At 33.4% G+C, this 17,122-nt stretch overlaps 2 protein-coding genes across 2 annotated transcripts; both read right to left on the reverse strand.

Moving 5' to 3' along the window:
• Positions 1-890: 890 nt before the first annotated feature.
• LOC108738273 (beta-1,3-galactosyltransferase 5-like) lies at positions 891-7,931 on the reverse strand. Its single transcript, XM_018471635.1, has 2 exons — positions 7,799-7,931; positions 891-1,968 (listed from the first exon to the last, which is right to left on the reverse strand). Exons 1-2 carry the CDS (start codon positions 7,807-7,809, stop codon positions 921-923), a joined length of 1,059 nt encoding a protein of 352 aa, XP_018327137.1. The 5' UTR covers positions 7,810-7,931; the 3' UTR covers positions 891-920.
• A 4,134-nt stretch (positions 7,932-12,065) lies between these two features.
• Positions 12,066-13,717, reverse strand: LOC108738274 (beta-1,3-galactosyltransferase 5-like). Its single transcript, XM_018471636.2, has 2 exons — positions 13,628-13,717; positions 12,066-13,432 (listed from the first exon to the last, which is right to left on the reverse strand). The coding sequence occupies exons 1-2, from the start codon at positions 13,633-13,635 to the stop codon at positions 12,436-12,438; spliced, it is 1,005 nt and encodes a 334-aa protein (XP_018327138.1). The 5' UTR covers positions 13,636-13,717; the 3' UTR covers positions 12,066-12,435.
• Positions 13,718-17,122: the final 3,405 nt, after the last annotated feature.

Below are 17,122 nucleotides of genomic sequence, written 5' to 3' on the forward strand. Positions count from 1 at the left end.
TGTGAGCATTCTCACGAACTCTATCACATCACCTGTTTATGTTATGGTTCCGGCGCCGACCAGCCGGAATACGACTAAAATCCCGGGGAACTACCGGACCAAATGAAGCAAACCTACTAGTTCAATTATTCTTTTGTTCGAGGACATTCTCTAATAAGCTTTTGCCAGGTGTAAACCTATTTTGTAAGCATTCATGATTAAATTTAATAAACGGCAATTTGGGTTATTAATTGTTATTAAAGCCAAACTCGAGATTTTCCATTTAAAAATCTCACATGCATATATAAGCACATTAGTATAATCAAAAGACGGCTTCGAAGGTCTTTTCTTGACTTCATCCAATGTGAAAAATTTTATGTGTCTCACCAAAGTTCGTATAGCTCATGCTCTTATATTAGTCGAGCTACCGGTTCAAACAAGCCCAAGCGGATGACTATCATCCATATCCAGTTGGGTTAATACCGACGGTAACAGTTTAATCGTAGGTCATCAAAATTTAATAAAAACTGTAAAAAGAACTTGTGCCTTATAATTTGGACAAGTACTAATCACTCAGGTGATTCAAAAGTTTAGCAGAAGTAAGCCTGATAAGTCGAACAAATTCGAAAAAGTTCAAGTTTTTGTAATATGTTTTTGGTAACAAGTAGATTTTATTATGGTAGTATCAACTAAATAATACAGTATGTCTGTTAATGTAGAATTTCTTCCAGGCAATTTGTACCAACTTTTATGTAGGTGACAATAATTTTTTTTTTAGGTACATTCTGATTCAATTTGTACTCTGTAGGTACTCAAGAAAACAAAAAATATTTTATCATAAATCAATGATCACATATTGAGACAATATGTATAATAATACACATTTTCGCTGATGTGCACATTTGTATGTATATACAAATTTTCAATGCAGTTCTGTACCGTCAGCATTTCAGTCTCATGTCGTTTACTTTTAACCAAGCCTCAAATTGTCGTTCTTTCCTAACGTTATGAATGGCAACAACTCTTCGAATATTACATGGAGTCAGTTTCGCGTATCCTAAATTATAAAACTGTAACCAATGTGTATGACCAATTCCTAATTCTTTTGCCACTAAACCAGTTAGAAAAACATCTTCTAGTTTAAGAAATGTGTGATTTAAACTAGCTTGAAATAGTTCATGTGCTAAAAATCCGGGAAACACATATGCAGTCCCGGAAAACATTGGAGGAAATTCTGAATCCTTGTATGCATTCAGTGATACGTAGTACTTTGATTTTGGGTTTCGATCCGGTTTCCAATTTCCAAATAACCTTCCATGAAAAGTCCTTTCCTTTGGATCTTTTGTTGAAAGATAATCGAGTAATTTTGGAACATTAATAAACATATCTTCATCTGTCTTCAGCACAAAAGCAGTATTTGGACAGTTGATACTTAACCACTCTAACATAAACACTGTTTTGAGAGTAAGATTGTTATATGTGTCCATGAAATGACCCTGAACAACGTCATGATACAGATTTTGTTCATTTCGTACCTCGGATTGAACTTTTTCATCCGAAGTTTGTCCCACCATAAAAATAATTTTAACATCATTTCGTATGGACCAATGACCCCAAGTCAATCTTACATCCATACGTGCTCTTAAGTTTTGTACAGCGGACGTCACCATTATCGTTAACGTAATATTTCCATATGGGTTTTCACAAATAAACGGATCGACGTCAACGTGACCTTCTTCGTAAATCATTCTTACAGGATCCAGTATTTCAGGTTCAGTAACTGTCGGAGCTATAGTTGAAGTGGTTACTGCAGATTTATCTTTTAAAGTATCTTCCAAGAGATTGGTATCATTCATATTAATGTATCCATTATTATCCGACGTCGATGTGAATGAATATTGTTTATGATAGTATAAAATGACGAAAATAACAATTAAAATGAACAGTACCACTTGAACTGGTCCATTTCTCAATACTTTGTGAAGCATCCTGAAATAAAAGAAAATAACATTTATAGTTTTTACTTTATTTTACTCATAGAAGTTAAAGTACCTTCAATGTTTCAAATGCTTAAAGGTTTTTTTTTCAGTGACATGATTATGAGACAATCATAATAATAACACATTATTACTAGCTTTAACCCATCCACATACTTTTGTCGGTGGAGCGTAGCTCTCACCCCATGCCATTTGCAGAAACAATTCCCATCATAATCTAATGTAAGCCTTTAGCGTTAAACATTAAAAATTTATTAATTTTCATAATATGTCAATATATGGAATATATGAAACTAATTATACAACCGAAGATTAGAGATTTAAACCCTGCTTCTCTAATTGCCTAAAAACAAACTCAAATACGTCTGCATTGGAGAACTTTAATGAAGTATTCCAATCCTGGATATCGAAATTAGGCTTGAGGCATATTCGATCTTTTAATTAAACGTTTTAATAGTCAGTTGGTTCCAGAATCGTGATGGGACAACCTTGGTCTTGGTCATGGTCTTCCTTAATCAGTCTTAGTCTTAATCATGGTCTTGATGATATAATATCGACCTTAGTCTTGTGTATTAAGTCTTGGTGCAGCTCATTTAATCTGACACTTTTTTTTTTTAAATAATTCACCTAGGCACAAATTTTTCTATTTACTTACACAATAACTGTCTTACATCCTGAAATTTTCTGTCATACATGCGAGTTTGTGATGATTTGTAAAGAATCGATATCGATACTATTGATAGTTGTGAGAGTTACGAAAACTCAAAAATGTAACTTACCTCCAAAGCATAAATTGACCTTTTAGAGAACTAAATAGGACAAGGTACTTGTAAGAAGTAAAAAATTTTGAAAAAAAAATAGTTTGTCTCTATATTTCAACCATGTGTTATCCAAACATAGAAACAAAGAACACCTACTCCCAGGATATTCCTGTAGATCCTCTTTTTCAAACAGTGATAAAGATTCTTTTTTTCTATTTAGTGTTAAAATCCAGTAAAGCAAATTGAAAATTTCAAATAACAAAAATGTTTTGTTCCACGAAAAGAATATATTTTATTATTTTAACCCGTAAATCCACTGGATGTAATAATTTTTTCTTTAGTTTTTCGTATTTTTGGTTTTAGTCTTGCTGCTGTTGGTTCGGTCTTAGTTTTAGTCTTGTTCGTTGGTCTTGGTTTTTAACTTGCTAGTATAAAGACAGTGTTGGTTTTGGTGTTGGTTTTGTATTTTTAAATTTTCGCAAGATCAAAACCTGGATTGCAAAACCAAGACCAGTTTTGTTCATCACTATTTCAGAATATTGTCTTATGTAGTAACTGCTACCGTAGTTTTTTTAATTTTAAATCGGTCTCTTTACATAATACCTTTTGCCCTTCTATAAAAATTATTTTGTTTATTTTATATTGTATGTAATAATTTAAGTAATTATACATTTTGAAAAATTTTCTACAATAAGAAAACCAAATAATTATTTCACAAACTGCATAGAAACGAATAATTTGAAGATGTTATGGGTCAAAATCAGAGAGGTGAAGAATTGGCTTCTGACAAAGATTTTCTTACTTTAATTAAACTATAGTATTATATAACTTTGTTTTATTTAACATACATTAATCATTCGTAATTATGAGCACTTCGAGTATACATCAGAAAAAGTTAAAATTTATCTGTATTTTTGAATAAAATTTACCCAAAAAATCGTTCCGAGAACGCGTCCGTAATCTATTCCGCGTTGTTCAAACAAGAAAAACTTATACATCAAGGAAGGTAATAAAGGTACAGACCTAGATTTTAATTAAAAATGTCTTATATTTGCGTTATCTACTACTAATAAGTTTTTCTCAATTCCAAATTAGCATTAACTTGCATGGAAATGTTGCCCGACAGTTAACGAGTCATTTCGTGAACGCAACCATAATAGGACAGTTTCTTCGGAAATAAATGCTCTAGGTAGAAATAGTGTGCAGTCGCAGAAACATTTTTTAACAAGGTGGCTGGTGTGTTTGTGTTATTCGCATTAAATTGTTAATAATTCAGATAAAAACTTATCAAGTCAGTTTTTAGATCGCGTACTTTAATTCTTTGTCATTGCGGGAACGTCTTTTAGTATTGTTTGAGACAAAAAAGATAAAAATTATAACTTTTTGACGTGCAACGTCTTATAATTCGATGAAGCCGGCTGCATGCACGAAAAAACATGACTCATGCGGCGTTACCTCGCTCTGAGGCGTTCCATTTAAGGCTTGAAGTGCAAACGAGAGCGCGAAACGAGCGACAAAGAGGCACAATCGGCCTCCGCGTTCGGCAGCGTTCGACATCTGTCTCTCTTCTACTTGAGTGAGCGATGCGTCCGCGTGGACAGCTGCTATACAATAATACATTTCCATTTACCTCCTTCTCTATATCCATACAAAATATCTATCAAACAAATAAAATTAAAATTTTCTTTTGAAAAATGAAACCATCCCATCAGTATTTTCTTATGACGTTGTCACGTTCAACTATCGTCAGTAAACCGACTTTCCAGACAACCGATTTTTTCTGTTAGACAACGTAATTCACAAGTAATTAATTTCAAGAACTGGCGTCCAACATGGCGCATTTGTTTTGTAAAACTTTTTAAGTATCATATCGTCATTTCGGGAATGGTCATTTCGGGAACAATTTCGAAAAATGATGAGCGTTCCCGGAATGATAATTGCATTCCCAAAATAGTTGTTCAGTTCTCTACTGAACTATTTAACGATTCTAAGGCTAAAACTTTTATTTTTGTGCCTGTCTTGTGTAAAAAAATATGCTATTTTTTATTGTATAAAATCGTCAAAAAATATTGGGAATCATTTAAATAAAACTTTTGGAAATATTATTGTAGGTATTTGAAACTTTTTGGGTTTGTACTTTTACTTTAATTAAAGAACGTATTCAGGACATTATCAGAAGTGTGGAAGAACTTACGAATAAAAGCAAAAAAAATTAAAACAACAGGTAAACCGAAATAGTGCTTAATATTTAAAACAACGCGAAAATGCTAATGCATGGAAACGAAAGTTTTTGGATAAAACGACTCCTTAGCAATAAGAACTAAAGAAAGCAAAAGACAGAGAATATTGTCAAAGAACAAAGGCTGAAAACTATAAAAGTATTGTTTTATTCGCGGTAAAGTTTTAACAGGTTCATTGCCAATAAATAATACTGTTGGTCCTAAAGTATTTAATGAGGCTGGTACTGTTAGATGTTAAGTTTATAGATGATTAATTTTAAAAAAGATTGACTACATATCATTTTTATTATTTACAAAGCAATCATCATCTTTGCATCAATCGTCACTCAGAGAACGCTGCCATCATTTTGGGAACGACGTGTCCTTTTCGGAAACGCCAGAAAGAAGTCAAAAAAATTGTGAATTTTTTTGATAACTCATTAGTCTGTGCCTAAATAAAGAAATGTACTATTACCCTATGGTCACATGGTAATAGTTTCAGATTCAACTGCGCAATATAAAAAATAAAACAAAGTTTCGTATTGAAATTAGCACATATCATGATTTTGAATAGAATGCTTTATGATATTTATAGCATAATATAAAAGAAATCATAAAATAAGTATTATCTTGTTGTCAATTTTCTTTATTTCGTTCTCGAAATGATGAATATTAATACCAATATGATTATTAAACAGCAAAACTTTAAAATAAATGAAAATTTAGCTTGGCCCTTTCGATATACCATTAATGAACTATGCCTCTGTAATTGTAAATTATAATTACTTAGTAAGTAGCATTTCCTTTTTTCAAAAATTTGGAATCGTAAAATGCTCACCTCTCTGATTTTGACCCTTATCTTTCTCGGTATGATCTGCAAAAGTCCCTATTGATGATAATACAGCTCAGCATCTCAGGTAAAGTACGAAAACCCCAGTTTTGAATTATAGGTTTGAAAATTTGAAATACGTACTAACTAATTACGTCTTTTCATTTTTAAATTAACGGGATCCAAATTCACCTGAATAATTGTGCTGAACAAATGAAAGTATTTCTTATGCAATCAAATTTCTTTACAAAATCAGTTGTTAAATTTATTGCGTACTAATATTATCAAGCTTTTCTTTTAGGAACTTAAGGTAGAAATTGGTTTATTCTTTAAATTTTTGTTTAGTTGCTGATTTTACTGTTCCCAACTTGGGCGGACTACCTTAACCCAGGTAGAAAGTGATCAATGAAATTAGCTTGCATTAAGGTAATTTTGTAAGCGTTAGCTTCAAACTAGCTAACTAAGTAAGGATGGTACAAAGTTAGTTGGTAACGCTTTAGAACGCTAACAGTAAGCTTACGATTTTAGCTTGCATAAACAATGACAATTTAGCTAACTACAAGATAAAAAATAAATCATATATTAATAATGTACCTACAAGTTAGGTATGTTGAGTAAAAATAAGCGTTCATAACCTAAATGTTGATGTCTTGTCGGTTGTTTTTACAACGATTTTAATGTACAATATCTTAACCGATGTAAATAATCGATGTTATATAGAAAATGCAATAAATAATTATAAATTTCATCTTCTTGTTCATAACCTCAATGTTGATGTCTCGTCGGTCGTTTTTAAAACTATTTTAATGTACAATATCTTAACCGATGTAAATAATCGATGTTATATACAAAATGCACTCAATATTTTATATATATTTTCAGTATTATTTTAATTGCTACATTTAAAGCCTCAAATGTTAAAAATTTAACCAAAACGTCGAAGAAATTAATAAAGGTACTGTTATTAAAATTAAGCGCTAGTATATAAAACAGAATAAAATTAATCTACTTTTATTGCTATTATAATTATTTCATTACATTAAATTGTATAATTTAAATTATAATATTTTTTTGTCATTTCTATTATTTGTTAATGTAAGTACATTAAATTAAAAATTATAACAAATGTAGAACATTGTAAAATATTTTGCTAGGTTAGTAATACAAAAAAGTAGCTTATTATTATCCAATATTGTTTTCGCTGGAATAAGTAATAATATAATGTAACGTTGCTTTAACCTATGATTTCATATTAAAAACAAGTCTCAAAATTCGCGTGGAAAACAAGCTAACAGGGAGATATACTTTAAGGTTACCTCCACTTGAAAGTCTTGTAATGTTTTTCATTCTAACAACAACCTAGAACTAAGCTTGCGAAACGAATCATGGATGCTAGGCTAAAATAAAGCTAGTTTGAAGTTTCAAACTTGTCTGACTAAGATAATTTTCTACCTGGGTAATAAAGACTATTTATAGCTCGGCTGACTCATTGAGTTTACAACTCCTTCAAACTGATAAACAGTAATGTTATCTGCCAATTTTTGATAAGATTTGATTTTCAGCAGACTTAAAAAAATGGAGGAGATTTGTTTTCAATTTGATTGAAATTTTTGTGTAAATTTATACAAATCGTGACTTTCTTCGTCGATTGTTAATCGATTTTAATGACTCTTTTTTTATTAAACATTATATTCCAAGGGTGATCTTCATAAGATTGGAAAATTAGGGGTAAGTTCGTATATATCGGCAAACTTGTTATCGATGCAGAATTATTATTTATTTATGTATGTTGCAAATGTGTTATTTTGAAAATTTATGTAACATAAACGCTTTCTCACAGATTTACATAAAATCATTTGGGTATCAATTAGTATTTGAAGATTACGATACCGCATCCCTAAGAGTATTACCACTATAAGTGTGTAATATGGAACCAGTTAACCAGAAATTCCATAAATAAATCATTATTTTAGTGATATAATTACCACGAAATATGAATTTCCAGAAGCTTACCTTAATTGCATTAATTGATGGATATCCACATAGTTCGATAGATGAAATTACAATCGGACCATGTCACAATTATTAGGCAGGTACTTATCGATACCTTTACAATACCAGCACTTGTACTCAAATGTTTACGATAACCTATTTTAATCGAATCAATTCCGTTATCAGGTCGACGATGTTTCAAAGATAAAAAAAGCTGCGAGCGCACAATTTAACGCTGACGATGTGCAGAGATGGAATGGTATGTTACAGTGAAAGTTATTGTAAAATTTTGAATGTTGACTAATACATCTTAACTTGAGCGGAGTTCCTGGACAGTTTCGAGTGAGAATTGAAATATTTTATTGGCTGTGTATTGCCATCAGGAGTGCTTTCGATATTGATTTCATCATTAAGTGTTCTTCTGGAGAATCATGCACGTCGTCAATAATTATGTTTATGTTTATGTTTATGTTTATGTTTATTTAGTAGAAGGCAGCAGTACAAAACTGGTAATATCTACATCATGTGTTACATTATCATAATAATAAGTGAAGCTACAAAAATAATATCTGACATTTATAATAAAATTTAAAATAGAGTAAAGATAGGAGACGAGAAATTAGAAGTGGCCGATTTTAAGTATCTAGGAAGTCAGATAAGTCAGTACAGAAGGAGTAGTAGGGATATAAAGCAGAAGATAGCACAGGGTCGTGTCGCCTTTAATAAAAAGAAGTCACTTCTATGCTCGCGAACGGTTAATTTAGAAATTCGAAAAAGGTTGTTAAAGGTGTATGTTTGGAGCGCGGCGTTGTACGGGTGCGAAACATGGACAGTGGGCGGGGTGGAAAAGAAAAGGTTAGAAGCGTTCAAAATGTGGTGTTATAGGCGAATGATGAGGATAACGTGGATAGAAAAGATTAGAAATGAAGAGGTATTAGAAGGAATAGGAGAACAGAGGACTGTATGGAAGTCAATAAAAAATAGGCGAAATAGATTGGTAGAACACCTTCTCAGACATGAAAGTCTAGTCAGAGACATATTAGAGACAGAGACAGGAGTTAGGAGGGGTAGGGGTAGACGTAGGTTAGATTACTTTTCGCAAATAGTTAAGAATGTGGGTTGTTCTAGTTTTAGGGAAATGTGAAGTTTAGGTCAGGATAGGAAAGAGTGGAGATACGTGTCCAACCAGTCTTAGGACTGACAACCTTATGATGAAGAGAGAATAATTTGCAATTAAAAATACGCAACATAGTCTTTTCTTTCTTTGCTTATGTTGACTAACATTTCCAATGCTATGTTGTATAAAAAAATGATGTACTTCAAATAATATTGGCGTATAACTGTTACATTTACTTTAGCATTGTTAATTGATGCTTAGTCCTCCCAAGTGTCTAGTAATTGTTATCTTTAAATTGCGAATGTCGACATCTTAACATTTAACTTAATTACGTATTCGTTATTTTTAGTTTTTAAAAAAAAATTTGTCGTGTACTGCTGTGATATATCGGTACACACTATGGACACATAGTAATTTTCAAAAATATACGAAGTTCTTAATTCGTGTTCAAGGGGGAGCGCCCACCGAAGAAGCGCAGCATTAAAATATAGCAGAAGCATGATTCTGGCATAACAGTGGGGTGGCATAACATAAAATTTTTGTGAAGAGGCAATCGAGCATTGAAAAAAATTTGCGGGGGTCCTGTAGCTCATGAGGTTAATTTGTGCTTACGTTCTTGTATTATCTGCCTGTTTATACTACTTAGGTAATATACGGTTAACTAATTTAAACAATGATAGTCGGTAAATAATGTAAATAATTATTTCATTTCTTTTATTACATTCTGCAGTTGCTATAAAGGATACAAGAGAGAACGTAAAAGAATAAGAAGCAAAATTAAAAATTAATTTAATTCAAAAATATAAATCGCAATAAAGTAATATGTTGGTTGTAAACTGAATATTTAAAAGTTAACTGTAAACTGTATCCAGGAGCGCATCGGTTTTTATGAGTTGGAAGGAGTGAATTTTGTGAAAAATGCGGACTCGATCAGAAATTTTTTGCCGGCTCTAGAGACTGATTGTATAGTATAGTCGAAATAAGAAGGCAAAGTCCCCAATAAATAATGCACACCTAAGGCATATCGTTTTTCTCGTTCTTACAAACGGAAGATATCCTGTCTTTTTTTTTGCCCACTACACACTTCCTCAAATTAATGAGGAAAAATTTGTTGCTGTTGTCACACCCCCGCCGGGAATCGAACCCGGGCTCTTTGGCTTTACGCGCCAATGCTTTGACGACTAAGCTACGAGAGATGACAACAGCAACCGTACTTATTAGGTCACAAATCCGTCGAACTAATATATACTATGATTAAACATACATACAAAACGGAAGATATCCTGTTTTTACACTCTAAACACGTCTCCTCCACAGCTAGGTCGAGACCTGCACCTACGTTTCACAAGAATCAATCGAATAAAATGAGACGATCGACAACATGCTTGTCTTGACATTTGTACCTACATATCTACACATATCGTTTAAGTTATTTTTTCGTTGTAACTATTGTTGTGTTGTTTTTGTTGGTGTTATTCTTGTTGTTATTGTTAACCTTTAACGAAATGGTCCGAGAAGTTTTAAATTCTCAGAGTAGAAAATTTGTTTGAAATGTCATTAATTATTTTCAAAGAAAGAAAAAAACAAGTAGAGAAAACATTTCCGTTATAAACATAGCGGCGGAGGTTTTGAACATTAGTTGCAGAACCGTATCCCGGATAGGAAAAGAAGGTGGAACTTTTAATTTAAAAACAGATGTATTATTTTGTAAAAAAATATTTTTATGAAATTAAAAATAAACAATAACGCATTCATTTCTCATCAATGCTGACTATTTTTGAAGTCGATTGACCTCCTCTAATTCGAGATAAACTTAATTAATATTTTTAGATGTATGGGTATGTATGAATACAGAATCATTCAATCTGTTTTGATGTACAATCATTATATTATGTATTAATATTAATTAAATTAAATTAAATTATATAAATATTATCTTAGATCTTACAATAACTGTTTCACCATACTGAAGCACGGCTACTACCTTAAGCCGATCCTGTAAATTTGCTCATTTAATGTAGGTACAGACAACAAGACAAGCAAGTTTTCAACCGTCTCATTCTATTCGATTGATTCATATGAAACGTAGGTGCAGGCCTCGACGCAGCTGTGGAGGAGGCGTGTCTAGAGAGTAAAGACAGGATATCTTCCGTTTGTAAGAACGAGAAAAACTACATGCCTTTAGTGTGCATTATTTATTGAGGACTTTGCCTTCTTATTTCGACTATACTATACTTACTTATAATGGAAAAAAATTGCAAGTTGCAGTCAATCCATTTCCCTGAATGTGCTAAATCCGACAAGTAAATGCCTATTCAGACCTTTAGCATCAACGCTTGGGGGTTTGGGAGATTAACCACATCACTGCCTCGATACGCCTCTGACTGTAGTCTTGTAGGTCGGTTTGTATCATCCAGTGTTAATTTACGCTCCCATCCTCACGGCACTATACGATATCAGCACAACATGCAAGTGATATGTTGTCTCAAGTTGCGCGCATGTAATTAAATGCAGCCACACACACGGCGAGGTACGACAAAAAACGGTACGATATACTGAAAACATGTTGCCAGTCAACACTGTTCTTTAGTTACCGCTCTTCCTTTATAATATTGGGAAGTATGACAGTATGACAATTTTAAATTATATAAGTACAGTACAAAAGACGTAACGTATAATTTTCTGTTGAGTCTTGTTCTGCCACCAATAGCCTTTATTTTTTTTGACGTGATAACGTCTTATAATTCGATGGAGCCGGCTGCACGCACGAAAAAACATGACGCATGCGGCGTTACCTCGCTCTGAGGCGTTCCATTTAAGGCTTGAAGTGCAAGCGAGAGCGCGGAACGAGCGACAAAGAGGCACAATCGGCCTCCGCGTTCGGCAGCGTTCGACATCTGTCTCTTAAGTGAGCGATGCGTCCGCGTGGACAGCTGCTATACAATAATACATTTCCATTTACCTCCTCTCTATATCCATACAAAATATCTATCAAACAAATAAAATTAAAGTTTTCTTTTGAAAAATAAAACCATTCCATCAGTATTTTCTTATAACGTTGTCACGTTCAACTATAGTCAGTAAACCGACTTTACAGACAACCGATTTTTTATAATATGTGGGGGTACCCATTATTATTTTCTTTCTTTTTCGGCGTTTTAAATAAAAATACATGGCAAGCTCTTCTTCTTCTTCATGACTAAATAATAAGGGCTCTTTTTCACTCGACATCTTTTTAAACACATGCAAGCCGTTGGTTATATCTGTGTTTGCGATAATTATCAAATGTGCATAAGATGAGTTTGATACAATTTTTTACTGTATCGTAAGCATATCGTATTGATGTCGGGTAGCGTCGTGAAGATAAGGCCTACATCCAACAATCTACACCACGACTTTGACGCTGTGTAACTGAACATGAAGGTGACATGAGCAGTGTAATATATATACACATGCACACATACACACATAGGTACACAGGAACACCCATACATATACATTTGGTTTTATTACATATTTGTCCCGTAGGTTATTTCTAACATCAGTTGCACTTTACATACATGTCGTTAACTTTTAACCAAGCCTCAAACTGTCGTTTTTCGAAAACCTCATGAATACTTATTAATTGTTGAAGCTTGCAAGGTACCAACTTCGATAATCTCATATTAAAGAATTCCGGCCAATTTACAAGTTTAATTCCTAAATTTTGGGCGACGAATCCAGTCAAGAAGATATCTTCAAGTTTGAAAAAAGTATGAGTTAAGCTGGCTTGAAAAAGTTCCTGTGAGAGAAACGCGGGAAACACGTAAGCTGGTCCCGTTGTAAATTCAGGATAAATTGTTCCGTTAAATTCTGGAAAGGACACATAATGTTTCGACCTTTGATCTCGAGAAGGTTTCCAATATTTAGCTATTTTGCCATAAATTGCTCTTTCTGTAAAATTTTGATCAACTAGGTACTTCAGTAACCGTGGAATGTTAATGAAAACGTCATCGTCAGTCTTTAATACAAACGTTGCATTTGGGCATTTCACAGTTATCCATTCCAACATGAATACAGTTTTCAGTGTAAGATTGTTGTATGCGTCTACGAAATATCCTTGAATTACATCTTGATACAGATATTGTTCTTTTTTTATTTCCAACTGAACTGAGTCATTGGAGCTACGACCAACCACAAAGACTACCATAACATCTTTTCGTAAGGTCCAGTGGCCCCATGTCAATCTTATAACCATTCGATTCCTTGTATGTTCTACTGACGAAATAACCATTACCAATAACGTAATGTTTCTGCATGGATTTCCGCAATCAAATTCTTTTACGTTGATTTGACCCTCTTCGTACATGGATTTTAATAAGATTGATTTACCTGCTGAACTGAGGAGTTCGTTTGTATTTAACATTTTTAGTTGAAACGCATCTTGTGCTAAAATTTCAGCCATACACTTGACTGAAGAAATGCAAATTAATGAACTGCTGATTACAAAAATCAATACCACTTGCAGTGATTGCCTTCCGAATGTTATAAACAGCATTCTGAAAATAAAAATAGGAAAATTGAACTAAAAATTTCTATAATAGATACATGAAACAAATTAATCAGTCGATACTTTAACCAATTTAGCTACTATTATTAAATTGTTGTTTTTAATGCTGCAAATTGGTTATGACTAATTTTATATAATAAATGGGTAATTATAAAAAACAGTTATTAGAAGTAAAAGTACTTACTTTACCATTATTTTATTGATTTCTAGTTAAAAAACAATCATTCACTTTTGAACTGAAGAAACGATTGTTACCACCGATACTAGCTAATACATTAGTTTGTTGTTATTGGCATAATGTTATTTACAATCATTTTCTGTGTGCATACTTCTAAATCTACGTCAATTTTATACAATATAAATACGTACACAATGGTCATGTGAAGTGAAAAAGGTATTTAGTATTTCTATTACTTTTACCACCTGCTCTTAACAATAGATTATTTCACATTAAACGATTAACACTGATAATGGAAAAAAATACAATCTCTGTATGATGAATACCTAGTATTACATGCATGTATGTATATGTATATATACACGGTGCTCAACTTTTATGAGTAATATGCTGGTGTCAGAGATGTGATTATTACTACGCTGCGCTTAACTTATTTAAAAGTGGTGCCATTATGATATGCAATCAATTGTACCCAAGATAGGCAAAAAGCATCGAGTGCATACGGCGGGATTAACGGATGGCGGATAATCCTGTCGAATAGTTGCTACTGATGATGTGATAAAAGATGACACCTACTAAGTGTATTACAGTCAACTTAGAGGCAGGCACTGAGATACGATTTTTTCAGCGAATAGTATGGAAAAACTGGAATAAGAACAACAAGAAATTAAAAATGCCCTTTTCAGAACCACCCCAGACGACCGCACACTCGTTCAGGGTGATGTCGATTGAACATTTACGCCAGTCAAAGAAGTAATCTTGGATAAGATAATTAATTAATTCCATCAACATACTGGTCATGCAGGAAACGCATTATGACGCCAACCACCGCAGACTCAAAATATTTAGAATGAAGGCAGCAGTCAAAAGACCCCATGGGAAACGCGGCAGTGCAATCCTGGTCGCTCAGAATATTCAGGTTCTCAGTATAACGTAGACAAATGGGACGGACATCGAACCGGAAAACTGTTTCATTACATCGGTATATAAACCGCCAGGGACAATGTTTGCTTACCCCAATTCCACTCAAAAAATGGAAATTGTGATCGGGGACTTCAACAGCCACAGCACAAGATGGAGATATGAGGAATGTGATCCAAACGGCACCCTAGTGGAGGACTGGGCAGAAAGAAACGACGTAAGCCTGACTTAAAGTTGCCGGTTTTCTTCAACAATTGTAGATGGAGTAAAGGTTATAATCCTGACATCTTCGTTGCATACATTAAATGTGTCATTGGGGAGCCGTAGAAACCAAATCACACACACAACACAGCACCATAATATGCGATATGGAGCCGATAATTAAACTTAAAAAAAGCTGACTGGAAGGGATTCAGGGAAGCGCTTGGTAACAGAAAAAGCAGCACCCCTCAGGAACTGGAGGGATATGGTGCCTTTGTGGTAGTGGTTAAGGAGATCTCAGGAACTGATCCGACGAGGGTACACATACCGGACACGAAGAAGAAGCTTGAGTCCAAATATCCTTTCGACAATAACACAATAGAAATGGGCCTTGAGATCGCGGAAAAGATCGTAAAAAATGGGAGCAGTAACTGGCAGAACCTCGATGAAACCCTCAACTTTAGAGAGGTAGAATGATGGACGTCACAGCTAACCAGATAGCACATCAGTTACTACTGAGTGGGAACACTGACAACATAGTCAATTCGAGAGGAAGGATAATCCGAACACCCATGAAACAGAAGGACCATTTTGTGGAACAGATCAGCTATGCGAACAAATCAAAAATTTTGGAAAAACAACGAAAATGTGGATCCCAACACTGTATAACAATTGTATCTCCAAAATGCAGATTCCTAACTTTAGAGGAGGGTCCATGTCATTCCTATCTAGAAACTCGGAAAGGACCACAACGATCCCAAAAACATCAGACCCATATTTCTGCCCTGCCACTTGTTCAAGATCTTCGAGCGAGTTATTCTACCCAGAGTTACATATAGCATCGAAAGAGAACTAATAGGCCAAGAAGCTGGATTTAGATCCGGGAAATCCTGGACGGGACAAATACTGCGAATGGTACAGCACATCGAAGACTGATTTTGAAAATAAAACGTGTATACCAATGACCAACGCATCGGCAGGAACACTTCCTGTATGCCGATGAACTCGTACTGACTGCCCAGCATGGGAATTTTCAGGTCGCAGAAAAAGCTCTTAAAACAGGATGTTACAGAAGTTGAATTAAAGTTTTTACAGCATTGGACAGCGCTTGGAATTTAGAACGTCGACCGGATACGATATAATAATGATCAACCTGCCATAGGCAGTCTCAATAAATTACTGACCAAAATGAAGACATGAGAGGATATCTATGTAAATGGACTTTCTCGAACATATTGAATTCCACTAAATATAGCATTGTACTGCACATGGCTGTACACTTACGTCAATTAATTAAATTCATTTTTTCCTTTATGTTCAAATATCAACAAAATGGTACAAACTAAGAAAAGTTAAAAGAATTCTCAGTCATCCATTTTTGTAATCATATATCAACAAAACATAACAGAGTGAGTAATAGTAAAAATTTTATTTTAAATATTTATCAAAGACAATACAAGGATTTACAAACCAAAAACAATCAAATAGTCCGGATCTCTGCGCAATACTGCACGAAATCGACTATAATAAGAAATTGCTTCATAATTAATTGCTACATTCCATTTCAAGGAAGACTGGTAGTTAGTAAGACCTCGCTGGATGTTTTGAGCAATTCTGCTTCTGTCTGGGAAAAACGCATAGGACGCATTAATCATCTTCAGGGTGTGACCTAGCAAAGGCCTAGGAAAATCCGATTCCACTACTGTTACATTCTAAAACAGTCGAAAAACAAAAAAAAAATGGGTGCGTGTACTTATGTATGTGCGTGAGAAGTTATACTTCTTTGGCATCATTAAAAATAGAAAAATACACAACATGTCAAAATCTTCTGTCACACAATGATAAAGAAAAGACGTATGTAATAAAAAACAATAAAACAAATAACGGATGTCTTACATTATATTTAAATAATCTATTAAATTTTTGTCACGAACTTTTTATTAAATGTTCTATTAAATTTATTTCTTTATTTTGTAAATATTAAATAACCAATAATAAATATTCAACATTGATAATTTAATAATATTTAGTATTAATTATATTAAATAATGATATTTTAATTTATATCAATAAATAATACATAGGGATAACTAACCTCAATTATATTGGAGCACTTAAAAAAGTATTTTAGCACAATTTTTTCACTAATATTCACAAATAGTAAATAATATTAATCCAAATATTCAATTTAAATCACTACTGAATATATTTTATTGCCACATATATAATTCGCACTTGTATGAAAATAAAACACGTGTTGTGACTGTAAAAACTAAAACCATGTGGATAAATATTATAAATAAATATGAAAACAGTGATCAGAGGCGACAAGCGTACCAACATGCGCGACTAAGAGAGGTTTTATTTCTATTTCGTTGG

The sequence above is a fragment of the Agrilus planipennis genome, unplaced genomic scaffold, assembly GCF_000699045.2.
Source record: "Agrilus planipennis isolate EAB-ADULT unplaced genomic scaffold, Apla_2.0 scaffold94, whole genome shotgun sequence".
In the NCBI taxonomy this organism is placed as follows: Eukaryota; Metazoa; Arthropoda; class Insecta; order Coleoptera; family Buprestidae; genus Agrilus; species Agrilus planipennis.